This window comes from Caenorhabditis remanei, chromosome III (assembly GCF_010183535.1).
Source record: "Caenorhabditis remanei strain PX506 chromosome III, whole genome shotgun sequence".
Taxonomy (NCBI): domain Eukaryota; kingdom Metazoa; phylum Nematoda; class Chromadorea; order Rhabditida; family Rhabditidae; genus Caenorhabditis; species Caenorhabditis remanei.
The window spans coordinates 11430382-11457029 of record NC_071330.1 but is presented as its reverse complement, the minus strand read 5'-3'; the positions used below and the strand labels follow the sequence as shown (position 1 = coordinate 11457029).

Below are 26648 nucleotides of genomic sequence, written 5' to 3'. Positions count from 1 at the left end.
GAGCCATGTCCAATCCGTCACTTCCAACATACACACACAGACACCAATCCATCTCCCCTCATCATAAAAATCTCTACCCTTTGCTCTTCGTACTCTGTGCTCCATATCCCCCCAATCCATCGTCTGGCTCCCCATTAGTTCCCCCGCTCCCGGGAAATCCCTTTTCATCTCTCCGTCTCTCCACTCTCTCTCGGCTCCGAAAAAGTGGGCGGAGTCTGAGCACTCACACACTTGTGCTCTATCTCTGCTGCAAAGAGCTGAGAATCCTCAACACTCATTTTCTGTCGACTCGCCTCTCACTTCCGAAAAAATGATTTCATTTGTTAATTGTTTATTTTTCCGATGAATCAGAATTTCAAAATAATGAAAAACTTGGACTGTTTAGGTTTCCTTAAGCCATAATATTATTAAAAATTCGGAATTTGAAAAAGTAGAATAAAAAGATCAGACACAGATTTTGACAGAGATCTAGAGATAGGTAAACAATGAAAATGATGGAAAAAATAAACGGAGATACGGAAAAAGAAAGAAAGAAGATAATGAGCTTTTGCAAAGTGCAATTCTGCGGATTTCATCTGTCTTTGTGTCCGGGGAGTCCGGATGTCCGAAATTTTGAGACTTTGATGACAGTAGTCTGTATGTTCGCTTCGTTTTCGTTTTTCTTCGTTTTTTATTCTTTTTCACCAATACCACTGTCTAAATTTCTAAATTTCAGTCTGCTTCTCTATCAATAAAATACCTCTTCATGTCTACCCACCCATCTGAATCCATCCCTCAAGAAGAAGAAGAGAATCATACTGTACTTCTGCCGGAGGACTATGTACAAAAATTCGACCCGGATGCATATCTGCAATTCTATTTCAGCCAGTAAGTTTGGTTTTTTACTGGAAAATGGGTAGCAAGCCAAGGTTACTGTATCTAGCAGGTTACTGTAGTATCCATAAGTTTGATGACATGTCAACAGATGGCTAGATTACATCTATTTTTGAGTTTACAGGTTTTATAATTCTCGTTGTTCTAGATATTGAGAGAGAGAGAGAGAGAGAGAGAGAGAGAGAGAGAGAGAGAAGAGAAGCTAGACTGTCTGCTCTCTCTGCGTCCTCCCTTTACCGAAAACCGCCTAGATATCTTAAATGAAAAGAGCTATCAAAAAGTTACCAACTAACAAAAAGTGTGGGATTTTGTGTAGATTATTTTTGTAGTTGACAATTTTTAGATGGCTCTCATAGTTTTTAAGATACACCCGTTTGAAAATGTATACTTCAGGTGTACTATAAATTGTAAATCTATCTGTCTGTCTGTCCGGATGTCCATCCCTCTCTGCGTCCCCCTCATTCTCTCTCCCATTCCACTTAAAAACATTTTCAAAAGTCCAACAAAAACCGTCTAAAACCAAGAAACAATGATGCGTTTCTATCTAGTTTTTCACTCCTTTTCCCCATCAAAAACGTCTCGAAATGTAACCGATCCTTTTCGTTTATCCTACCTCCTCCTGTTCCCTCTATGAGCTCATTGCAGGAGCAAAAACGAGAAGAAAGGGAGATAAGAGGGTGTTTGTTTGTGTGAGAAGTGAACAAACGACGAGTGAAAGAGTTCTTGTGTCAAAACTATCGAAAGATCGAAAACGCAAAATTTCGAAATGTAGCTAACTGAAAGAGAGGGGAGCCTAGAAAAGTACAGTAATCGATATGTGTCCATCTGGATGTCCTGATTTAAACTACAGTACACCTCAATTTCCAGAGATGCCATCGAAGACGGAACCCGTGTTTCCCTGTTCGCTCTCCCTGTCTTCGCCCAATTAATGCTCCAAACCATGCGTCCAAACGAACGTGAAACCCTACTCGACATCGGCGCAGGACCTACCGTATACTCTGCTCTCTGCTTCCGTGACGTGGCAAAACGTGTCCATTTGGCTGATTACGTGGATCGTAACCTGGATGTTCTCCGAAAATGGGTCCGTCGTGAGGAGACAATCGATTGGGTTCCAACTATCAAAGTGATTAAAAGAACCGAAGGAGGACCTGTTCCGACTGAAAATGTTTGTCAAGAAGTTGAAGAAAAGGCACGTGGATTGGTCAAATCGGGAGGAATTCATTTCGCCGATGTCCATCAGAATGTGGTTGTTCCCGAGTTGGCTGGAAAGCAGGCGGATGTTCTTGTCTCGATTTTCACGTTGGAAAGTGCATGCCGAAATTATGAGGAGTACTGTAAATGTGTGGAGAATATGGTGAGTCTATAGGGGAATTGAGAATTGAGCGAGAAGGAGGGAGAGCGCAGAGAAAACAGACACTCTCGTTTCTCTGCGCTCTCTTCTCTCGCTCCCCGCTTTGAATGTCTACGACTCTAGAAGAAAACTCGCTATTAAAAAGTTGTCAATTGTGAAAATGTGTAAAATTTGACCAATTTTGCAGTTTCGAAAGTTTTTGAGACAGCTTTTGAGGAAGTTTTTATTTCAGAGACATCTGTTCTTTCTTCCAGATCCAATAAACTTTAGTTTCTCAAATTGAATTTCTCAAATTGAACACAAAGATCACTAAAACTACAGTATTCTTCTTCATTCGCAATTTGATCTATCCCTTTTCTCAGTGTTCGCTTCCTCTTTACACTCTCTTCGATTTTCTCAATTTTCCCGTGCCATCCGAGAAGAAGAAGAGAAACAGATGTCTTCTGAATCTCCTCTTCCTCTATTTTTCAAGTTGTAAAGTGTCGTTTTTCGAAAAATGAGGCAACGACTCTTAAGAAGAAAACGAATCAAAAAATATGTATTTGATTGGTTTCAGATGAGACATCTGCGTTCTGGTGGTCGTTTCGTTCTTGGTTCGGTGCTCGAGGACGATGAATATAATTCTGGAAGACAGGTTGGTCAGGGGATGAGATGAGAAACGGGAGCTGGTAATTTGATCTGTGTGCTCGATCTTTGCCAGAGGTCAAAGCAATTGCGTCAATGATAGAGTGAAAGAGGAGATATCCGGAGGATATATTGATAGGGAGAGCAGGGTTTTGTTGATTTTATGACGGGAAAGAGAAAGGATGAAAGAAAACAGAGATATAGACGCATTGAGTCAAAGGTCCTGAATGAAAGGAGAAACGAATGTGTTGAACTGAAAACAACTGGGTTCAGCGAAATTACAGTAACTTCAAAACCATAATCTCTAGTAATTAATTGTAAAATACTGAAATGATAATAATAATGTTTCACACATTTTCCTTGTTGACATAAGATATCGTAACTTTATACAGTACCGTGCAGTAAGATATACAATTTGGCCGTTTTCATTTGAATTTGCCCAACTTTAAGAGTGTTTCATGGTAATTCTGATTGTCACACCTAGTTGGTTTTTATTGGATCCTACAGATCAAAAATAGAGCTTTAATTTCGTAGTTAACAACTTTTTGTACGGTCACTCTCTAGAGAGTTATGGTCTTTTAAAGGGGACAGCTCAAAAACCACTCTATTTTGCACTGAAATGGGACGATGTGAGGGAGAAATTACTTTGTCGACATGTAATTTGCTAGGGAATGCTCGTACAAAAAAGTTGTAAACTACAAAAATGAAGCTCTACTTTTGATCTGTATAATTCATTAAAATCTATTTGATCGGACTAACATTATTGCGACGACACACTCTCAAAGTTGGACATTTTCAACTGAAAACGGCCGAAGTTTACAACCTTTTGACCGGTACTGTAGACTCTCAAAGTTTGAAAATGCTTAATTTGTTAACTTCGAACACACATAACATAAAAAAAGCTAGCTATCAAAAAGTGCATCAAGTTTTCCTCATTTTATCCCATTTCCAGACCATCTTCCATCTCCTCAACCTCCGTGAACAAATGATTCTCGATGCTCTCGTCGCCGTTGGACTCGACGTTGCAAACGCCAAGAAATACGTTTTGGATGGAGAAGGAGTCATGTTCATTATGGCAACTAAACTCTAAATCTCTCCATCTCTCTAACTGAAATTCGAATGATATAGATTTTCAAATGCTTTTTGTCAGTATTGATTTTTACGAAACAATTCGAATAGGTCAATTTCAGAAAAGTACTCGGTTTTAGGTCTCTTTCTTTTTGCACTATATTCTTTTCATATTTCTCTTCTCTTTTTGTAATTGTAATAATTTTGGGATCAGATTTTAAAAATTGTATTTCGAGCTTACCGGTTTTTGTAATAATTATTTGATTTTGAATAAATTTGTAGATTTTGAAATCAATGAGGAATATTGATACAAAACTAGATTATCAATAGAGCGTGATTCCAATACCGTATAATTTAAACTTTCTGAGTTCCATCATCACTCGGAGGGGATCGATCTAGACCCAAGAGTAGCTCATCTCTATTCGGAGACCGAGGAGATTGTGATGAAGGACACGATTTCTTGACAAATGGAGCCACGTCTGACTCTTCTGAATCTTCACGACGACGCTGAAATTAGTATTGTCTGTCTGTGTGTCTGTGAGTCAGATGTCTCACCGCTTTCAGAAGAACTCTCTTCACTTCATTCGCAGGATTTCCAAGTTCCAATAAATTGAAAGCAGATGAGATCAACTTCAGGTTCGGTGGAGCGTACATTGAGATGTAGTTGCAGAATTGATTGAGAACCTGAATATGGATTTATCTTGAAAAGAAGAAGAGCTATATCAGTGTAAAATTTTACTTGTTGGAAATCTTTGATTAGCTTTATCAGCTCGAAAGTTATGACAATTTGAAGTTGAACGAGCGAGAGACGGGAGAGCGCAGAGAAACGAGAGTGTCTGTCTTCTCTGATCTCTCTTTCTCTTTAGAACTTTTAACGATCATAACTCAAGATGAAAGATAAATAGATATCAAACGAAAATTTTCCCAAAAAATACGCGTAATCTTTCATGTTTACCTGAGTCAAAGTGTTATGTCTATTAATCTCCTGAACATCATTTTTATATTTGTCAAACATCTCCAACAACTGTTTCACTTCATCATAACTGAATCCGATCTGCATTAAATCGAATTGTCTTTCAGCTGGAAATCTCATGAGCTCCTCTTCTGATGCCAACGGAGCCAGCATTTCTATCTGGTTTTTCCTCTGAAAATACGGACATCTGGACATCAGGAAACACAGATGGACACACTTACCGAGTTATTAAAAAGGTTATGTAGAGTAGTGGGCGTCACTACGAAATTCTGACTTTCCGAAGCTGATAACGAGTTTTGAGATGAGTCAAAACCGCCCTGGGTGAATGATAACGGAGTGCTCGGCTCGAATTTCTGAAATTTTCGATAAACTGAAGATTCTGAGAATCCGAATCGAATTCATACATTTATATTAGACTTCAGTCGATTTTTCAAAGAAGCCCTTTGAATTTCGGCGGCCCGACATATCCTTTCGTAAAATAATTCCTTATGAGGCCCCAGCATAGTGGATAAACTAAAAAAAACACATTTGATGAAGAAAAAAGAAAAAGGAATTGCCCTGAACCAGGATCGAACTGGTGACCTTTAGATCTTCAGTCTAACGCTCTCCCAACTGAGCTATCAAGGCAGACGGGAGGAGGGGGTAAAGAGGGAATAGACATACGAGTGTATTTTCCGAAGTTGACCGAATGTTATCGCAGTCTTTGCATTTGAACTTGACTCTTTCTGTTGACGGATGTCTCGTTCCAACATTTGAATTTCACGTTCACATTCCTATAACAGGGGTTATCTTATCAATGGAGCGTTGGCAAAGAGAAGAGATAGTAAATAGAAGATATAAACAGACTTACATTAATTGACATATATTGGCTCAAAGATCCATCTTCATTTCTGAAGAGAAAAAGTTATTAATTTCATTTTCAAGTATTTGGGTTACTGTAGTCCTGACAGGACAGGACTACAGTAACCCATTTTGAGTAAAACTTACGCGTCGAATTTGGAAAGTGAGAAATTCGATTCTTGGCTCTCTTCCATTTCTTTCAAAATCTTGAAGAAATGAAATACTTTAGGTCTTTTGCCTTTTTCGGTTGTGTAGGATGATAAGAATGTCTCCACTTATCATTTACACAATCGTCATCTATGTGCATCGGGGAGCTCTTGTTGATGACGAGTATCGATTCTGTTTGTTTGTCTTATGAATTTCTTCACATGATCACTTCTTTTTTATTCCTTTTTACAATTTTTTATCATTTCACTCGGTTGAAAGTCGATTAGAATCTTGGAGGTGAATCATTTTTCCGCTACGACAATTTCCGTGATCTTACGTCACGGTGTTTGCGGACACCATTGCGCGCGAATTTGAAATTTAAAGCTTTCTTAAAATTTTTCAATCGCGAACTTTTTTCAGCTAAAGTTTTCTTCTTTTTCAGCAAAAAATGCTCAAAACTAACATGATAAGTGGCTCAATAGAGTCAATGAGTGTCGTTGATACTGATTCCGATATCAATAAAGCAGAGAAATCAGTGAGTTTTCTGAATTTTTTTAGTAAATAATTTTTTACAAAACTTTTCCAGTTCGTCGAAGAAATGCGTCCGAAAATGACTCTCACTTGGCATGATATTTCAGTTGCGGTACTTTTAAATTTATCAAAAATCGAATAAACAAAAATATTTTCAGGACGCGGAGGAAACTGAAAATGTGCCGAAACGTGGAATTTTCCGGGCATGTTGTCCACAAAAAGTCAGCGATATCGAGAAATTGACAGTGGAAAGACGGATTTTGGATAATGGTAAGCCGAATATTCGGAGCATGTTCAAAAACACAAGAATTCTCTGAAATCGAAAAATTGAAAAAAAAAAAACAGCATTTTTCAAAGTTTTACCCAAATAATTATGTTTCAAAACCTCGAAAGGTAATGAAATTTCGTGACAAAGTGCTTAACAAAGTGCTTAAAAACTATTCATTCGACAAACTGAATTTTTTTTTCGAATATTTTTATAGAAATTAGAAGAAAAGTGCAAAGTTTTCTGAAAAATTTTAGCTATTTTAATATTTTTCCAGTATTCGGAGTTGCTCGTCCTGGCGAAGTGACAGCGATTATCGGTCCAAGTGGTGCTGGAAAAACGACACTGCTCAATGTGTTGACGAAGAGAAATCTGGCGAATTTGAAGACAACTGGAAGTGTGAAAGTGAGTAAATTCATCGGATAGTTGGTGATCTGTTTATGGTAGGAGCTTTATAGGAATTTCGGACATCTCTATAAGAGTCATAAGCTTATAAGAAGCGCCCATAAAGCTGTTTCAGTGTTCAAAATGTGCAAACGCATCTATGAGCTAAGCTCAGTTCTTACAACTGCGCTCTACTGAAATGCCCTTAAACAATTTCTCTCTTTCTCTGAGTCTCTCAATTTCGCACCTATTTTTGTATTCGGTTTCGGTAGAGCGCGGTTGTAAGAAGCGTGCCGCGCTAATACTGTGGAAAAAATAAAGTTTGGCCAAAGATATTCAAAAAAAAATTTCGCGCCCAAAACACTTTAGTGCATTTGTGAACTAAAGTGTTTTGGGCGCGAAAATTTTTTTTGAAAATCCTTGGCCAAACTTTATTTTTTTCACAGTACAACTCTATATTGCAAGCTCTCTTCATTATAAATTGTATATCAAAACATCACAAATCAACATCTTCATTATTCATATCCCAAAAATCAGTTCATTCCGCTTGAATCTTCATTTTCTTATTTCCATTCTCTCTGTGACTTTTCACCAATTTCTCCGTCACCGGTGCCAGTGTAGTCGTTGACGATAAACACGGTACGACAGTACTCTGATACTGTTGTGGATACCTTCTCTGTGCATATTGCTTGGCACTCGACACACAAACACTATCCTCGCAATCGGCTGTTTTTGCTGCCAATACTGTGTCTACTGGTGTCAAACAATTGACCAATTTATTGACTGTTTTCTGTAAAAAAAGAATATGAAGGTGATGATAAGACATGAAGGAGACGGGGGAATCCCCCTTGTGATGGTGATGATGACAATTATCGAAAAGATTGGGTCATACACTAATTTCGCTTGTTGCAACTAGAACCTGTTCTCCGAATTAGTAAGGGCTGGGGTGTCTGAGGCGCATTTTTTGATGGAGATGATGAAAATCTTGATGAGGATTGTATCAGACTATCATATGCGTCAAGTTGAAAATATTTTGACTGGCGTTCCTCTGACGCGTTGACAACAAATTCAACTTTTCACCATCAACTTGTTGAGTTTTATTTTTTTTAAATGTTCAACGAGATAGGTGCCCGTGAAATATAACTGGTGCACCTTCGACGCGTTTTTGTGTAGTTTTGAAAAGAGATGAAACTGGGACATTTTTGTACCCAGAAAATTCGGAGACATCGCTTTGGCTTCTGGCCCGTTTAATAATTCCAAGCTTCTGTACTTGTTCATTTAGTTTTACGCGCATCTTCGACACTTTTCCACTAATCTCACCTTTGTTGCCTTCGAGAGTTTCGGTGCCTTTGTAGCTGCTTCCACATTATCAAATAGTGCAAGAATCACAGTTAATACTAGTAACAGAAACGAATATCGCATTCTTTTACTCTTTTTTTCTGACTGACATTCCATTGAAAGACCTCTCCAATTTGATGACCTCCTTTAATCCTTCGGTTAGGATTTGGTCTTTTTAATCCGTTTTCAAACATGTGGTATTATAGGGGTAAAACGGTTCATTTTGATTTGGTTTGTAGTGAGAATACCCTGTTATGTGTAGAAATTGAAAGAATACGAATCTTGGGGGGAAAATAACAAAAAAGAACAAGAGATCATAAGCAAATGAGATACTAAAAAAACGGTTAAAATCACCGAAAATTTTGAAAAATTGGTCGATTAACCGAGCAAAACACGTCGCATAATTGGTTCGATTTCCTCCTCGGATTCAGATGAAGTCTCGTAATCAACTGAAGGAATTCCGGCGGAACATCTCGGAGAGCACAAGAATTGCATCAATGGAACACGATACTTTCCACAGAAATCAACGAATTTGACATGTTCAACACGAGCATCGAAATAGACTCCCTTGCATTCAGGGTTGACGCATTGGCAGGCAGAATTGAGATATGCGACGAGGTCACTGAAATAGGATTACTGTAATTGAATCAAGAAAGTATGTGTACTCTGATCAAGGCTATTGGAAGCTATCAAAAGAGGAAATGTTTTGAAGTTCAATTGGATCAAACTTGGATCACGAGAGTGTACTATGAATCAGTCAATCAAAGAATTTTTTGAACCGGAGTACTACAATCTATTTAAAGGTTTTGTATCATTAGAAAGTGATTATAGGGGGCTAACAACAGTTTTTCACTTACGTTGGCAAAACTTCGTCCAAATTTGGAACATTATGGTAGTTCTGTCTCACAGTCCGTCCTGATAACTCTTTGAGCGATGGTGGCGCCAAATCCATGTTATGAACGAAAGAGTGAACCAATGGATTATTACGAAGTGACAACTGTTGAAGACGTCGGAGATTCAGAATATCAGTTGGAAGAGTTCGAAGTTTGTTGTTATGCAATGACAATGTTTCCAAATAGTGCAAATCTCCCAAAGTTGATGGAATCGTCTCTAGTATGTTATCACAAAGTCCAAGATTTTCCAATTGATCGAGGCAACCGATTGAAGCGGGAATTTCACGGAGACGGTTTCCTCCGAAGTATAATACGGTCAATCTGGAATTCAGAAGTTAAGAATATAATTCTCAAGTGGAAAACTTACGAAGCTAAAACGCTGATATTGGAAGGGCACGAATCTATATAGTTTCCACCGAGATGAAGAGTTTTCAACTTTCTCATGGTCAAAATGACAGGTGGAACATATTCAAGCCGATTTCCAGACAAATAGAGATGTTCCATATTTTGCAAAAGTTGCATTCCTTTTGGAAGATGTTCGAGTAGATTATTGCGAGCGATCAGGGTTCTGGAATGATCAGAAGATAAAGATTCTGACGATTAGAAGGGAAAACTCACGTCAAACTAGTCAAACTTCCAATTTCCTCTGGAAGTGACGACAATGAGTTGAATGAGACATCAAGCATTGAGACATTTGTGAAAGTTCGGAGTCCGCGAATAACGACAAATGAGTTCTGTGTCAAATCCAACTTTTTGATATTAAGTGGATCGTACTCCTCCTTGGGCTGCTCCACGTGGTAACGCAATGGAATCTCTTCAAGACCATAGTCATGGAGAATGAGTTCATCGGATTTCGTGCTTCTGAAATGGTCGAAATTTTAAATGAACTATACGTTGTCTGGCTATCATTTTCAAATTACAATCAGTTGTTTCATATTTTTGTGAGTCAACACAGAGATTCCTTATCAGTTCATGTTCTTCCTAATACGCTGTACTATATGTACAATTTGAGTATAAGGAATTACCTTACTAATACTCGAAGTAAGAAGAAACGCAGAGACAAAAGACAAAGAGATGATTATCGGAGAACAATCTGGTTTCCATCTTACTATAGATGAAAAGAAGAAAAAGAATAAAAAACGAACCCGTTGGGATACATATTGTCGTCTGTACGCCTTGCAGGCCATGCCGGGAGAAAGACGGATGAAGTTGAGGGAGTATCAGAAGAAGAAGAAGACATTTTTGAATTTGAAAGACTGAAAGAAAGTTGAATGAATGGAACGATTTGGAACAAGATGAGGGTTTAAGTGACAAGAAGACGATGAATTCTGATGAGAAAAGAGAAAAAGGATGATAATTAAGAAGAGAGGAGGAGAAGGAGGAGTCTAGAAACATGGGGGAATCTCTTTCTCCCACCTCCTCCTTCTTCTTTTTCTTCTTGTCATGGGAATCAGAAGAGACACAGAAATGATGACAATTGAGTGTGTCGGGTTGTGTGATTTCCCATCAGAGTTCGATCTGAAGAAGGTTGGAGGAGGACAGATTGTGACCACAGTACACTTGAATTCAAGCTTTTAGCGGTCACCAGATGATTGGATCGATATCTGTTGAGATTAGATCAAATAGATCGAAAGACTAGGATTTAGTTTCGTTTCGAATTTATACTTACGGTGGTTTTCACGTGAAATCAGGCAGATGGCCTAGAAAACTTAATTGAACCAACCTTGGAAGCTTGTGTCGAACACGTGAGATGATACTGGTTAGTGTAAGAACGGAACAGATTTTTCATTGTCAGATGGCTTCTAGGCTATTAATAGAGGCATAAGAAAACTACAACTTGGTTTTCTAGGCAGTCGTTTGAACTTTTAAGTTGAAACATTTACAAACATTTAACCAAGAAATCAGGTCATCAGAAGACATCTGGTAATAAAGATAACTAGCAAGCAAAGCCAGAAGATCCAACAGAAAGAGTCAGAAGGCTTGATAAGATCCCAGGCGCCTAGATTCTACTCTTCGTGAATTGGAACATATGACATCGAATGTCTATCTTTGTTTTCTTGGTATTCAAACGATTGGGTACGAAGTGGAATCATCTGACTTGCTGGCTATGTACCCCAGTAGAAAGAAGATGAAAAGCAAAATGACAAACAGCTGTTTTTTGGCAGCTTTTGTGTCCTTCTCTCTTTCTTCTTTCACAACTTCAAATTCAAGATAGCCCTTTGGCTGCTGCAGAAGGTCGAAAGAAGTGGTGAAGAAGAAGACGACGGAGAAGAAGAAATGTCTCTTCTTTTTCCATATCGGGAACAAAGTCTAGTTCAAAGAACGTCTATAGTTTACCCCTTCACCATCTAATCAATACGAATCATGCCTCAAACACATGGACCTCTGAAGAGAGACCCCTTCAAAGATGATAGTGGGTTTCTTGATGGTCATGGCGGTCTCGGTGGTCGAAAAAGAAGGAGAGTGGAGACAGGGGACGAAAAGTTACAACAGTCTCTCCTGTTATCACAAATTCTTCTGATACGTCTTATCAAGTTTTCAATTTGAAATTTTTATTTGATCAAATTCAAAATACGGCAGAAAAAACAGGGAAGTACTCCAGACGATAGAGGTCGTTTTGTGGAATTTCTGTAAAAATGGAGAACGCAAAAACATGAAAGACAAAAATCTGGATTCTGGAGGTCAGGTACGCAAGTTTGCGTAAGATATGATGGAAGCTATGTTCTGACCAGAATCAAGTTTTGAGAAAAGATCAAATAGTAACATCTTTTATAGTCTATCTGAAACTAAGACCAAACCTCACATAATCATGGGTCTGTAAACAGATTTCACTAATGAGAAACTGTTTTCCTGAAACTTATGGGAAATGACTTATCTCAAACTTGATGATGAGAAGTCCCTGAGAGTAAATATTTGTCGTCTGGTTTTTGTTTCTCAAGCGGATCTATTTTTATTTTACTATAACTTGATCTTCAATTCTCCGTTTTTCGGACTGAATGAGTCAATCGCTATTTTTCATCAAAATGAATACGGTAGCACACGTATGTGAAAAAATCGGAATATTCAAGCCGAAGAATTTACCAGTGTCCTCAGGATTTTCTAATTGCTGAAGCTATTCGTGAAGTCGAGAATCCGCTTTGAGTTGTCTCCAAGCCGTATCATCAAACATGCCAATACCTCGCCACGCGATCGTCTTCATATCTTCCCTCTCTTCATATTCTGCAAAATCACTGTACCAGCCAATCTATGAGAAGTTCAGAAATCACTTATCATAACACATCTTTTGAAGTTCATACGAACGAACGATATTGATAGTTCAAAAAGAAGAGAAAGCGAGGGGATCCAATTGTTCTTCTTCAACCTACACGTCACTTTGTGGCTAGATTCGATTCTATGGTGTAGTGTTATTTGTCATCATTATAGTAGTACACGAGCTACTGTAATTTTTTGTCATCCAAACGAGAAGAGAACTATGGTCCTAGAGGTATACAAACGAGTGGTAAAAGTTTCGATATCAGAAACTATTTTCTGAAATTCTTGGAAGCACGGATGGACTCAACTTTAAAGTTTGCTATGTAGGTTGCTATACTGTATAGATAACTACCGAACTTTAGCGATTTGTAGCTTGCTGAATTGCTGTTTCGAGCAGCTCACGTCGCGAGGAGATGATCAACGGTTTCTCTCCTAAACTGTCTGCTCTCTTTCCGTACGAATCGCATTTCAAAACGGTCTCCGTGATCTTTGAAATATACTTTACCTGCCAAAAAATTCCAAAATTTGCCTGTTATCAAAATGATTCAACCTAATCATTTGCTTACATCAGCAGTCTGCTCCGAACACATTGTTCTTTGTAAACTTGGTGCAAACCACGATAATCCGTTTTGGCTTATGCAATACTGAACATATTGCAAGTCATCTCCTTCTTCACCTTCACATCTTCTTCTGGTGATGACGTCTTCTTTTCTCCTCTTTCCCCCTAATTATCGACAGTGATGTTGCGAAGAGAATTATAATCATTTTCTTTTCCTTCTTTTCATAAACCACTTCTGTTTCTATCTTGGCCCACCTGACCCACGTCTTCTGATTCACGTGTCGATAACAGTAGGCAGAAAAAAAGTTCGTACTGTAGTAATTTAAATGTTTTTAGATTTGGGGTTACTGTAGCAGTGATTTATTGCATTCGGTTAGGAAGTTTTCGGAAGGATACTGTAGTGCTTAGTTAGGTTTAATGATCTGACCAATAAAAAGAAGAGGGGCTGATATTGAAATACTATAGTATGAGCTGCCGACGTGTCAAAATCTCTGAATTAGATATCCGGAGAGACAGACGTACAGCCGGATATAGAGTAACCCAAAATATTATTCTATATTACTGTAGTCTCCATACCCTTCTCTTCTTTCTTTTTCCTTTTTTCTATTCCTATATTATTTCTCAGGTCAATGGAATCCGTGCCGAGCGATCCTACATGCGTCAAGTGTGTGCTTACGTGCAACAAGACGACTGCTTCATTGGAAGTCTTACGGTAGAAGAGCATCTCCGATTCATGGCTAAACTCAAAATGGGATCGGAATACAGTTCAGAAGAACAGGATCGCCGAGTTCGGAGTGTCATGAGAGATGTGAGTGTGTCTGCTTTCTACAATACATTTCAATCACTTCAATTTCAGCTCGGTCTTCAAAAAATCGCCAACTCAATCATCGGCACCCGTACACGCAAAGGAATCTCGGGCGGTGAGAAGAAACGACTCGCTTTCGCTTCTGAAATTCTGACGTCTCCGCCGATTCTGATTTGTGATGAGCCGACGTCCGGACTGGATTCATTCTTGGCCTATCAGGTGGTCTGTGTGCTGAAAAAGTTGGCAGCTACACGGAATATGACTATTCTTTTGACGATTCATCAGCCATCCTCACAGGTTTTTGCACAATTTGATAGGTAAACATCTCTTATCGGATTCCGGTTACCGTACCCCCTCTTTCAGTGTCTACATGATGGTGAATGGAAGCGTGGCGTTCTGCGGAAGCCAATTAGCAGCCGAGAAGATGTGGGCGGAGCTAAGTCTACCAATACCGATGAATTTCAATCCATCGGATCACTATCTGGCAACAATGTCAGTTCGAGATCCGAAAGAGGAAGTGATGAAAATGAATCAGATTCAGAGAATTTGTGATACTTTCAAGTATTCAGAGAATGGAAAATCAGTTTTCAAGGAGTCGAGTGGAAGAGAAGTTGATGAAAGTGGGTTCTTTAGAGGGGCGTGGGATGCACAGATACATTTGAACTAATTGAAAGACCAGCAGATGACTGAAAATTGTGGAACAAAATGAAAAAACAACTGATTAAAGTAAAAGATTATAAAACACCACAGAAAGTAGAGCTTTGCTGAAATGCATAGATAGAAACGCTCGACAATTTCATTTGACTTTTGAATATTCACAGGTTTTCAGTCGTATTGATTTTTTACGAAAGTTCTAATTAGATTTTCAAACTGAAAGTGAGTCGAACCAGATGTTTCTAAACCCACAGACTGAAAAACGAAACAACTATTTTGTCAATTTTTACTGTATTCCCAATATCGGCTATTTTGATACTCCGGAATTCCAAACCTTAGCGTCCCATGTCATTACAGTAATCTTCCCTACCGTACACAGTTTGAGTCTGTTCTCTGTCCTGTTCTAAAATCCAGAACAAATGAAATTTTATAATTTAAAAAAAGGTACATGTTGACCATCAGTCAGATTTCTTGAAACCACAAACTCACAAATCCTTTCCAAATTTCTATTTTCCAGGAGACCGTGCATACAGTGAAGACTGGCGTCGTCGCTACGCTTCAAACTTCGGACGCCCGGTATTCGGTGCCTCGTTTTTCCAGCAAATCAGAGCTCTTACATGGAGAGCATCGAAGACGGTGCTCCGCGAACCGACACTTTTCAAAGTTCAAATATTTCAAAGTATCATAATTGCAATTCTGACTGGATTGATCTACACGAATAATAGTCCGATCGATCAACGGAAGATTATGAATATCAATGGATCGCTGTACCAGATGATCTCGAATATGGCATTCATGTTTCAGTTCAGTGTTGTTCATGTGAGTTTTCAGAAGGAGAGAGTCTCATTCCACCCGATTCAATCTCCTTATTTTCAGCATTTCTGTCTCGAAATGAACACTTTCTACCGAGAATCCAGCTCCCGTCTCTACCGTGTCTCTGCCTATTTCATTTCCAAAAATCTCGCCGAACTCCCATCTTACACCATATGTGCAATCCTATTCACCTCAATTCTCTACTGGATGTCTGGTCTTGTTCCATTGATTGACTCATTTTTAATCTATATTCTCGTCGGAATGCTCGTTCAAAACATTGCTATTTCCATCGGATACCTATTCAGTTGTGCATTTGGAACTGTCAATTTGGCGGTTGCCGTCATGCCGATTTTCGTCGTTCCAATGATGGCTTTCGGAGGATTTTTCATTAATCAAGATACTCTCAAATGGTATTTTGTTCCGATGAAATATCTTTCCTACTTTGGATATGGATATGAAGCAGTCGCTATTGGACAATGGACACATGTTGAGGAGATTCCTGGTTAGTTTTTACAAAGACTGGGGCGCTGTCGACGTGTTTTGTGAACCCCATTCATTTTCAGGCTGCACCTCCCAGGAATACTGTGCTCGTAATGGAACCGAAGTTCTCTCGAATCTCAGTTTCAAACAATCCAATTTCTGGACTGACATCGGAGTGATGGCATTTATGATCTTCGCTTTCCGATTCCTTGCCTTCCTCGCCCTCTATATCCGTGTCAAACGTCGGACTTGAATCACAACATTTTTTTATGATTTTACCACTTTTCACATTAACCTTTTTCTTTTTTGTAAATAAGAAATATCTATTTCAAAGTGCCTCCCCTCGGTTTGTTGTCTGTTGATTTTTGCCCCCATCATAACAATAAAAATAGATTCCAATAGGAGGAACCTCCCCTTTTTATTCTTGAAATGTCTTCCGGACGACCGAATCGTTTGTTGTTGTCTTGTTTTCCCCTCCTTTCACTTCTATATTTATCATTTTTCGGAGAGTTGGTGGTAGAGTAAACCTCATTTTTGAAGTGAGTTTACATGTTTTAGTTTTCTCTGGTAGATTTGCTGTCTGACAGAGGAACAAAACGAGAAGGGAGGCCTCTCTGCAGATTTGAATCGAGTTCTCGTCCCATGGGGAAAATTCTGAAAAAGAAGAGGAAGACAAGGGAAGAAGAGAAGATGGCCACTTGTTGGAGAAAGAAGAAGATGGATTTGCATTTATTGCATTCTTCTCTACTTTTTTCGCTTTTTGAGTCTTCTTCCTCGAGCACAAAACTTTAGAAAAACCAGATTTTTCGAAACTTTGTTTCCTACTCTTCCGCCTTTTTTTGTGAGTTTTGATTTGGTCGGATTTTTGGAATTTTGAAATTTCTGTTTGAATGGAGGACATACTGATAGACGGGCGGACAACTTGGTAGATTCGGAAATCCAGACGCACCGACAGACAGACAGACGTTTGGACATCTGGACAAACGGAAAAACGAACAGACAGACATTCGGATAAACAGATATCCATAAAAAGGAAGGTGGACATGCGGACAGACAGACACACCGACAGACATATCCAGTTTTTGCTCGAGTAGTTGAACAGACTGCTGCTTCACCGGTTTTACAGTTTTGCTCTACCGAATTTTTTTCAAATCGTTCTTTTTCTCTGCGATTCTAACTTTTTCACTTAAAATTGTTTAGTTTCGGTGGATCGCAGTTGCAAGAAATCGTGTTTTCTGAACAGACTAGATTCTGGACATCCGGACAAACCGACACCCCAACATATCCAATCTCCCACTTTCTCTATTCAATCCACCTCCCAGTTGTTTCCGGACATCCGGACATCCGGACATCCGCGGACACACCGAAATCCGGAAATGAAATCAGCTGCAGAAAAGACAAGGAAGTGCTTTTTTCTTTCGAATTTCCCCTTCTTTTTTTCAAAAACTTTTATATTTTTTCCTCCTGAATTCAGTCGTTTTCTTCTCCTCTTTCTCTTCTCCAACTAACTACTCGTCTTCGACATGAAATCTGAGACGACATTTCCGATTAGTTACATTCGATATATTCTGTTAGCAAAGAGGGGATAACTTACAAAATATATAAGAGAAGAAGGGGCAGATCTCAATTTATTCATCTCCAAAAAACATATTTTTTTGCGATTTTGGGTGTTGGTTGTTAGAGATGAGGAGATGCTTAGAATAAGAGTTTTTTGGTTATACTTGAGAACTTGAACACGATAAGCATCTATAGTTTGGCTCAGAAAACTTAGATTCGTAGAAATTTCAAAATGAGAGATGTTTAGTGTCAGATACTTTCTAGTTAGAGATAAACTTGCCAAATTTCGGCCTGCCCGGGCCGGACTGAGATTTTGCTGGCTTCAAGAAAAGGTACTTATTTTTTGACAAAATTTTTTAAATTAAAAAAATTACATTAAAAATCCTATTTCTTGATGCATAACTAGCTTTTGATTTTTTAATTCTGAAGTATAGTAAAAAAAATCGACATTTTCGGAAAAATTTCAAAATTTAGTTCACATATATATCCCGATTTCAGACCGGCCCGGACCGTGACAAGTTTGGTAAAGCTAAGTAGCTCCATACTAGTTTGCCATACCGTCAACTTTAATCAGAACCGTCCAGTTCTAATTTGGCTTGTTCTGATCCGAGAAGTTCTGATTCGTACCAGTTCTATTTCGGTCAGTCTGATTAAGGGAGGCACCCGAAAATTTGAGATGTTGCTGCTTACTATTAGTTACGATCATTTTCACGATGTTTAGATTTCAAAACGCGCCGACGGCGAGCCAAAAATTTTTGGATAGGGGGTTTTGTACTAATTGATTACGATACTTGAAGGAATCTAAAACTTTTGACAAACTCAATAAAAACTACCATAATGTAGCTGTTTTCAATATTTCAAAAACGCGCCGACGGTACGCCAGACGCTACTCATTTACACTTTACTGGAATTCGGAGAAATAATAGGTTGTGAGTCTTTCTAGGGTATTTTTGAAAGAAATTCAAAAAAAAATCATCTATTGATTCCATAGTTGCTAAGCAAAACAACGTACTCTGAAAGACTTAAGCAGCACCAAACACATTTTATCCAATCTACTATGCATCTTTCCATTGCCTCCTTCTCATAATTTCCAAATGATCCAAGATTAAAAAGTGAATCATCAAAACTTCTGATTTTCTGACTTCCAAAATCCGATCGTCTCAATTTCTAATGACCTTTATTACCAAATATCACATATCGAATTTCAGAATTTTCTCAAATATTAAAATCCACGTCATTTCTTCTCTTCCCCCTGATCACATCATATTGTTCCCGTCTCTCTTGTCACACCAGTTCATCTAAAAATACGAGAGTCTTCTCCTCCTTCTTCTCATCAGGAATCACCCAAAAATACATTTCTCTTTTTTCGTTTTTTTGTTCAGTTAACGTCATTGAGTGAGTGTGGGTTTGTATCCTCTCTTTCCTCATCAAACCGATTTGTCATTTATCATTTTATATCCTCCCCAACCCAACAGATACTCTCTCCTTATCCCTTTTATTTTTATCTTTTTGTCTTTTATTTCGGTTAAAAATAACAGAGTTGTTGATGTGAAGAACCTTTTGTTCCATCGAAGCTTCCGGTCGGTTGATGATTGAGATGAACGTAGTATTCTAGCAGAACTTGCGAAATTTGACAATTTTATCAATGACATTTTAGAATTTCTGTTTACTCAAATGTCAGCAGCAACTAGCAATTAGACGTACTGGAAATGCCATGCCGCACTCGATTTGGTAAATATAAATCTTTAAATATCCGACAGGAGAGTCGAAACTGAGAGCATCATAATGCATGACCTGAAAACCATTACAATTAGATAACTAGTCCATGTACAGTTCATATAATCAGCTCACAAGTAAACCGTAGTTCCGAAACTGAGTAGTTGATAACTTTATGATAGCGCTGCTAATTTTGAGATAGGCGTCTTTAAAGATTGGGCGAGAGAAGTGGTATCTTTAAGGGTGCATATCTCGAGAACAGGAATATCTATTAAAAAGTGATTAACTACAAAAATATAGACCAATTTAAAATCTATATTTTTGTAGTTGAAAGTTTTTTGATAACTATTCTAGGTTTTTAGATAGACGCAAAAAAAAACGAGAGCGTCTGACTTCTCTGCACCCTCATACACTTCTGATTATTTCAATCGAAACATTCAAACCACAATTCCGAGTAACTTCGCTCTATTGCTAATCTCAGTGTATAACACTAGAGCGCACTTTGTCATTTATTTTCTAGTTTTCCCTCAAAAATACTTCTGTTTTTTAGTGATTTCAGTCAAACATTTCAAAAAATCCAGACTGCGAAAAACATACTGTAAAAACTTGGTCAAGAACACTCAAACTTGAAATCTGAATTTCTCTAGAAGAAGTTTATTATAAAAACAAGTTAGATATTTGAAATCACTGAAATCTCAGCTTTCCAATAATATCAATTGTAGCTCAGTTCTTACAATTGCGCTCCACCGAAATGCCCTTCAAAAATGTCTCTTTTTATCTGCGTCTCTCAATTTCGCACACAATTTTCTACGGTTTCGATAGAGCGCGGTTGTAATAAGCGTGCCGTGTTAGTAAGAAACTGAATAGTTCGAGCAGAAAAGATTTCGCACCTTCTGATACCCTTCACTATTTAAATACTCTCAAAAGAGAAGGGTCTCTATTACAATGAATAAAATTAGAGGAAAAGGTGGTGTTCCCATACGCATAAATTTAGAATCAGCATCAGATGCAGAAGGAGAAAATGAATGAATGATACGTCTCTCATTTCAACTCAACACATATCAACACAGACAGAAAGAGAAGGAGAGAAAGAGCACAAATAAAAGAATTTCTCTCTTTCTCTCTTCAATTTCTCTACTATTTTTAACTTGTCAACGGGAGTCTTCTCTTTCTTTTTTTCTTTTTTTCTCTTCTCACTCTCATCTCTTCAGAAGCTTCTCCCTCTCTCTCTCTCTTCTTCATTTTTCTTCGTCTTAACTCTCCGTCTTCTTCTCTTTTTTTTCTTTCTAAGGACCTCCCTCTTCTCTATTTTTTCTTGTTTTCTTCTTGGACGAGTTTAGAAGAAAAGCGAAGAAGTTTTGTCTGCTTTTTCAACTTTTTTTCACTTTTATCTGGCAATTCTTGTGTAATTTTTTGTTTATTTTGTAAGTGATGGTACGATGGACAAACAGGTGGACAAACATATTCAATTTTTGTTTGTAAATTAGACTTCACAAGATTTCAACCATATCGCTAAAGAAATGACGCAATTTTTTTCTATATAAAAAGTTTTTCAATTATCTTTCCTATAATTATAAAAATTCTGAAAATTTGTACAATCGGAATCTCAGACAAACAGCGTTTCTACATTTTTTCTAGTTTTTTCAACATTTTACTTTATTTGAACTCCAAGGATTCTGAAAATTCTAAAAAACCGGATTTTGTCTGTCTGTGCGCCTGTTTGTCCGTTTGTTCACCTTTCGACTTCGCTTTTCTGTCTGTCTGTGTGTCCAGTTGTCGGAATGTCTTCGTATTTGCTGGAATTCCCTTTTAGATGTTAGTCTGCTACCTTCTTTTCCTGTTTTTCACTAAATCTTGATCAACAAGTTTGCTGTCAGTCTGTGCATCTGTGTATCCAGATGTCCTTCATGTTACTCTCAAATCCATCTGTCTGTCCATGCGTCCAGATGTCCCCTACTCTCCCTTTTCCCATCTTTTTCTTCTGAAATTTCATCTCCATCTCCTGATCCTTCCCCCCATATCCGTACACTACGGACACTCTTTCCCTTCTCTTCATTCCTCGGTTTCCTTCAGAAGAACATGAATAATTCATGTGAAGTTTTCTGAAGAAGACGACAAAAAGGAAATCAAGACACCCCCTCCCTCTCCCCCGTTTTCCCCCGTTTAGGCACCCATCGGCTTATTTTTTGTGTGCTGAAAAAAGAAGAGAAAATCTCTGGAAAAAAGAAGAGGGAGCCAGAAGGGGGGATTTAACTTGTCACTCATTTTCGCCCGTTTTTTTCTCACACACTTTTACACCGTCATCTCCTGGAGGCGACGAAATAATGATGATGATGGGGTGGGAGGAGACAAAGAGAGAGAGAGAGAGAGAGAGAGAGAGAGGGGAATGAAGGTTAAGCTTTTTGGGTACGACGATAAGCCCGAAAGGGGATTTTTGTCTGTCCGGTGCGTAGGTGTGGGTCAGTTGGTCAAACATTAAATGGAATCTTTAAATCTTTCTGTTTGTGTGTCTGTGTGTCCAGTGAGTCGGCATGTGTGTCTCTCAGCTCGAATGACCTCTCTGAATGTGTTGAGCCCTTTCATACTTGTCAAGGCCCGGCCCGGAGCCACGGCTTCAAAAAAAGAACTTTTTTTTCAATTTTTCATCAAAAATGTGAACACTTCTGATGATTTTTCAGAACTTTTTCTATTTTTGAATGATATTAGAAAATTTGATTGTTTCGCAAAAAATTCGAAAAGTTCGAAAAAATTGAAATTTGAACTTTGGCGCCAAGTACTCGGACCTTGTCAAGTATGAGCCATTCACTTTTTCGTAAGATCTGTGAGTCCGGATGTCCCAAACAACAGTTCCAGAGATGCTCAAACATTCACAGATCTCTGTTTTGAGATGTTCGATTTCTGTCTGTGTTTCTGTAATTCCAGATGTCCAGGTCTCCCTAATCCAAGACAAGGAGTCTGTATCTGTCCAGTGGTTTCCTTAAAACTTAAAAAAAAATTCTTAAAACTAAGATGCTCTTTAAAACTTAGTCACACCACGAACCAGACGAACCCCGACTTCCTCTTGAATCTCTCTGATGATCTCTGATATGGTCACCGATTCTCTCAGTAGACCAAAACGTTACGAAAGGTGCATTCACGCTCCACTGAACTCATCCAGTCACCATGGAGCACACTTTCTGACTATTAGTATATATATTTTAAGAGAAATGTCTTGGAAGAAGCCACACGGGAGATGAGCAGGCAGGGATCATCTCTCAATTTAATAGTGTCTTCTGCTTCTTCTTCTTCTCACTCAACAGCTCGTTAACTCCTTTTCGTTTTCTCAAGATGAGAAGGAGAAGACGAACGGATGGAATGATGGAATGATGAGAAGAAGCACAAGAAAAGAGAGAGAGAGAGAGAGAGAGAGAGAGAGAAGGTGTGAAATGAGACAGAGAGATCCTCTCTGTTTTCCGTTTACTTTTATTGTGTATCCCTCCTTCTTCTTCCAGGAGATTCCCCCTTTCCTTCATCTCTTTTCTCTTTTTCCGCCACTTGGCAACTCGAACTTTACCCCCTCTCCCGTGCCTTTTCACACTTTTTGCCTGGTCCCTTGGTCCTCAACAACTTGTCTTTTTTGTCCCAACACATGTACGCTTTTTCTTCTTTTTCACACGCACTAATCCCCTGGAAAACACTATGCGCCTTTTCTGGACTTTTTGGTTTTTAGATACGGTTTCCCGGATTTTTTTGACGATGCTCAGGGAACTATAAACCCCAGATCTTGGAGTTCAGTATCACTTTGAAATTGAAATTATTATTATTTTCTAGACTTGATCTTCAATTTCTTAATTGACAACTTTTTGATAGCTATCCCTTCCCTTTTTGAGATTTTGGTATTATAGAAAAACATAAAACATTTTGAATAGCACTCTCAATTTTTCCCTGAAAAATCTTCAAATAACTAATTTTTTAAGAATCATCATGTAATCCTCCTACAACTCTATTAGTGAAGAGAGCGCAGACAGCGAGACACTCTCGTTTCTCTGCACCCTCTCTTCTCTCACTTTCCTCAGTTTTGAGCTCTCATAACTTTTTTACCAAAGTAGCTATCAGAAAGTTGTTAACTAATGAAAAATGCAAAATATTATGAAGATAATTTCTGTAATTGGTGACTTTCTTGTATAACCTCTTCTCAGAAAGTTACGGTGTTTTTTTCATTGCAAAGACTCACTCTGTACTGGGAACTCACTCTCTCCCTCTAAAATTGTGAAAATCAGAAAAAAAAACAAATATTTATATTTAAAGTTTCAAATTATGTCGGTATCTCACTCTGTCAGCCCCAGTATCAAATAAGTCGACATTCTCTTCCCATTATTTTTATTTTCATCATCTTGCCCCTGTGAAACGTATGAAATTTGGAAATTTGACCCCTGTATCCGTCCAAGAAACACAAAGAGATCTCCTCTACTTTCTGACGTATTGAGAGACAGAGATATTTGCTCATTAAGATGATCGGAAGGGGGTGAAGAAGGGCAGTTCGAAGATGATATTGAGTGGGAGAAGGGGAAGAAGAACATTGGAAGTTTAACTTTTCGATCTTGTTGATTGGTTTGTACGGGAAGATGTCTGTCTGTGTGTTTGTCTGTCCGGATGTCTCGATTAAGCTCCGCCCCTTCCCCGTCTCTAACAAAGGTTCTCCCAAAACCCTAGTTTCATTGTTTTCTGATCACTTTCTTCTTCTTTTTTCCAAACTTTTCCAAATCAAATTCCCTTTTTCTTCTGCCTAATGACCACAACGTTTCCCTCTATTCTCGTCTCTTCGTGTATGTACTCCTGGATTCTTCAGACAGGAAAAAACAGAAAAAAACAAAAGAAAACCTCTAGAATTATCTTGTCTTTTTGAGATTTCGCGTGTTCCGAGAATGCTTCTGAATTCTTTTGGGATGAGCGCCGTCTTCAGAGAAAAAAGTACTTTTGAGAAGAGGTTCGGAGAGATAATTGTGTGTATGGGAATGTGTGAAAGCACGCGATTTCTTCTTTTTGAGTCTTCAGATTTATTTTTTGAAGATTTCGTCAAATTTCTTTAATTTAATTTAATTTAATTTATTTATTTCTTCAAAGGGCGGAAACCACTGACATGAGAAAATGGAAATCTTTCCTCTGCAATCACCTAGTTTTTCTTGAACTTTCTCTAATTACCATTGTTTTTATTCACGTACCATTTTCTTGTCTTATCACTCCGTTTCTGAATTCTGATGTAATATGTTGATTATTTCAGACCTCCCAGTGCTCTCTGCTCCTCCTTCTCAAATACCGATGTATAGTCTACAAGGAAATGCATCTGGATGAGTTTTTTCTCACAATTTTTAAGTCTTTGAATCTCTTTTAATCAATGTGATTATTATGAATATTCTGTATTGACATCCCAACTCTTGAGACTTTTGAGAAGCTGTCACGGACTCACGAACAGTCTTTTCTTAACAATTCTCATATTTTTTTACAATGAGATAATGTTGAGAAATCAGAGTGTCTTCTTTCTAGCTAGAGAACAACTGTGCCGTAGTATTATCGGTTCCACGATCTCGGGAGTGTTACAGGCACATCTACCGTAAAACCTCTAATAGAGTTGCCCCCCAGTAAAGCCTATTTAACGCGGTATATCTTTTTTCTCAAAGGAGATAGCAAAAAGTTGCCAACAGAATGAGAGGTTTTACGATAATGCCGAGAAATTAGAGTGCCTTCTGTCTAGCTATTAGTAATATCTTGTGATCTACAAAAGCCATGAAAATGTTGTCAATTATAAAAATGTGAATCATTTTTGTAGAAAACCTGATATTTCGTTAGCAAATTTCCTCGAAACCTTTTTTGAGTCTAATACAGCTCCTCAGTAACAGTTTAAAAATGTCATGAACTATTTTTAAAGTGTTTTATCAAAAAAAAAGTATCAAAAAAGGATGAAATTTGGTTACGAATTGTCCCCATTGGTACGTTGTGAAGATCGGTACGTTGTAAAGGTATAAGCTTGTTAAAATACATGGGACAACTCTTAAAATCGGGATAATCTCTTAAAAAGGAACCGATTCTTCCGAAGTTTCTATTGATTTTTTGGTTCTTATCAGTAGTTTTTTCTCTCCCTGACTCATTCCATTTATCTCTCCATTCACATTCTCATCATCTTCAACTCCAACTTTTTTCTCACCCATCGAGTATCCTAATCCTGGGTGGCTTCTTTTCTCTCTCGATCCGAATCTCTTTGTCTTCATGCCTTCTTCCATCGGAATGGGCCATGAAATTGGGCATGAGAAATTGAATAATGAGGATTGAGAGCCAAGAGAGGAGGACCTCTCCTTCTTTTCCTCTTCTTCTACAAACTTTTTTTGGTGCAAAGAAGGAGAGAAGGACCTTCTGTTTCGTCTGAGTCTCTCTCTCTCTGTACAGAGTCTGTGACGTCACAACGGGACCCTCAGAGCAAAAAGAAGAAGAAGCGGCCGGAAAGGGGCTCCTGGAGCTCCACACACACACACATACATATACACGCTTAGAAGAAGAAGAAAAAAGAAAAAAGAGAGAAAAGAAACGAAGAGAAAAGAGATGTGCACTTGGCGCCCTCCGCCAAAGTTTTGATTGCACAATTTGCCGCGCGTGTGTGCCTTACAGCCCCTCTCTCTCTCTCTCTCTATCCTTTTTTCTTCTTCTCTTCCAACTTGTATGTGCAAAAATGGGCAGAGTAATGTGGTCCCTTTCTACCTTCTACGAGAGCACAATGCCCCCTCTCTTCCCTTCTCTTTAATTCACTTTTTGATAAACATATTGGCTGGGGGGAGCAGGAATTTTATAAACGAATTTGCAATATGATCCATGTTTCAATTTCCGGAGAAAACGGATGACGGCATGTATACTTTTCCCTCCTTTTGTTTCTGTTTTGGGTATTTTTGGTCAGTGAGTTTGTCCGGATGTCCGCTGAGTAGGTGGTGTCCTAAATATAGATACTTTACCAGCTTTCGTGTTTTCTGAATCCAAATTACTCGGTATGTGTGTCTAATTGTTTGTGAAACTCGAGTTAGTGAACCGATTTTCGTATTTTTTAAAGAGATTTTTAACTCGTTTTTGAACATTTTTGCTCTGATAACTTCGATTTTCGAAACTTCACACATCTCGAATTTTTTTTAATTTCGCAAAATTTGAAATTTTCTATCTTTTTAAGTCAATTTGTTAATACATTAAATACATTTCTCGTAAAACCTTCAATTTCTCCTATGAGATTTTTGGTAACTCAAATAGGATCAATTTTTCGTTTTATCTTCAAAACCATCAGATTTACAGAAAAGTTTTCATTTACCAAAATAATCTACATAAATTTCTCCACATTTTATCAAGTGAGAACTTTTTGTTAGCTATCTAACCTATAGAGTTATAAGCGTTCACAGTCGATGAGTGAGAGACGCAGACAACTAGACACTCTCGTTTCTCTGCGCCCTCTCACTCTCTAACTCCTTCAACTTAAAAAGCTTCTAACTTTTCATTTTAATAGGCTATCAATATG

The 26648-nt window shown here is 38.2% G+C and overlaps 6 protein-coding genes across 6 annotated transcripts; 3 read left to right on the top strand and 3 right to left on the bottom strand.

The window, feature by feature from the left end:
* Positions 1-745: 745 nt before the first annotated feature.
* GCK72_010806 (uncharacterized protein) lies at positions 746-3938 on the top strand (the record flags this gene model as incomplete). The annotated part of the gene is made up of 4 exons (XM_003111573.2): positions 746-867; positions 1741-2227; positions 2781-2858; positions 3801-3938. 4 exons carry the CDS (start codon positions 746-748, stop codon positions 3936-3938), a joined length of 825 nt encoding a protein of 274 aa, XP_003111621.1.
* A 332-nt stretch (positions 3939-4270) lies between these two features.
* GCK72_010805 (uncharacterized protein) lies at positions 4271-5923 on the bottom strand (the record flags this gene model as incomplete). The annotated part of the gene is made up of 8 exons (XM_003111647.2): positions 4271-4423; positions 4472-4600; positions 4872-5060; positions 5111-5242; positions 5294-5402; positions 5553-5662; positions 5740-5779; positions 5877-5923. 8 exons carry the CDS (start codon positions 5921-5923, stop codon positions 4271-4273), a joined length of 909 nt encoding a protein of 302 aa, XP_003111695.2.
* Positions 5924-6324: 401 nt separating this feature from the next.
* On the top strand, positions 6325-7098 carry GCK72_010804 (uncharacterized protein; the record flags this gene model as incomplete). Its single annotated transcript, XM_053728045.1, has 4 exons — positions 6325-6411; positions 6463-6519; positions 6566-6677; positions 6950-7098. 4 exons carry the CDS (start codon positions 6325-6327, stop codon positions 7096-7098), a joined length of 405 nt encoding a protein of 134 aa, XP_053587622.1.
* Positions 7099-7594: 496 nt separating this feature from the next.
* On the bottom strand, positions 7595-8478 carry GCK72_010803 (uncharacterized protein; the record flags this gene model as incomplete). The annotated part of the gene is made up of 2 exons (XM_003111622.2): positions 7595-7846; positions 8377-8478. 2 exons carry the CDS (start codon positions 8476-8478, stop codon positions 7595-7597), a joined length of 354 nt encoding a protein of 117 aa, XP_003111670.2.
* A 294-nt stretch (positions 8479-8772) lies between these two features.
* On the bottom strand, positions 8773-10527 carry GCK72_010802 (uncharacterized protein; the record flags this gene model as incomplete). Its single annotated transcript, XM_003111707.2, has 5 exons — positions 8773-9016; positions 9252-9608; positions 9655-9855; positions 9906-10148; positions 10433-10527. 5 exons carry the CDS (start codon positions 10525-10527, stop codon positions 8773-8775), a joined length of 1140 nt encoding a protein of 379 aa, XP_003111755.2.
* Positions 10528-11940: 1413 nt separating this feature from the next.
* GCK72_010801 (uncharacterized protein) lies at positions 11941-16103 on the top strand (the record flags this gene model as incomplete). Its single annotated transcript, XM_053728044.1, has 7 exons — positions 11941-11973; positions 13724-13906; positions 13955-14220; positions 14267-14523; positions 15075-15376; positions 15434-15872; positions 15934-16103. 7 exons carry the CDS (start codon positions 11941-11943, stop codon positions 16101-16103), a joined length of 1650 nt encoding a protein of 549 aa, XP_053587621.1.
* Between the last annotated feature and the right edge of the window lie 10545 nt (positions 16104-26648).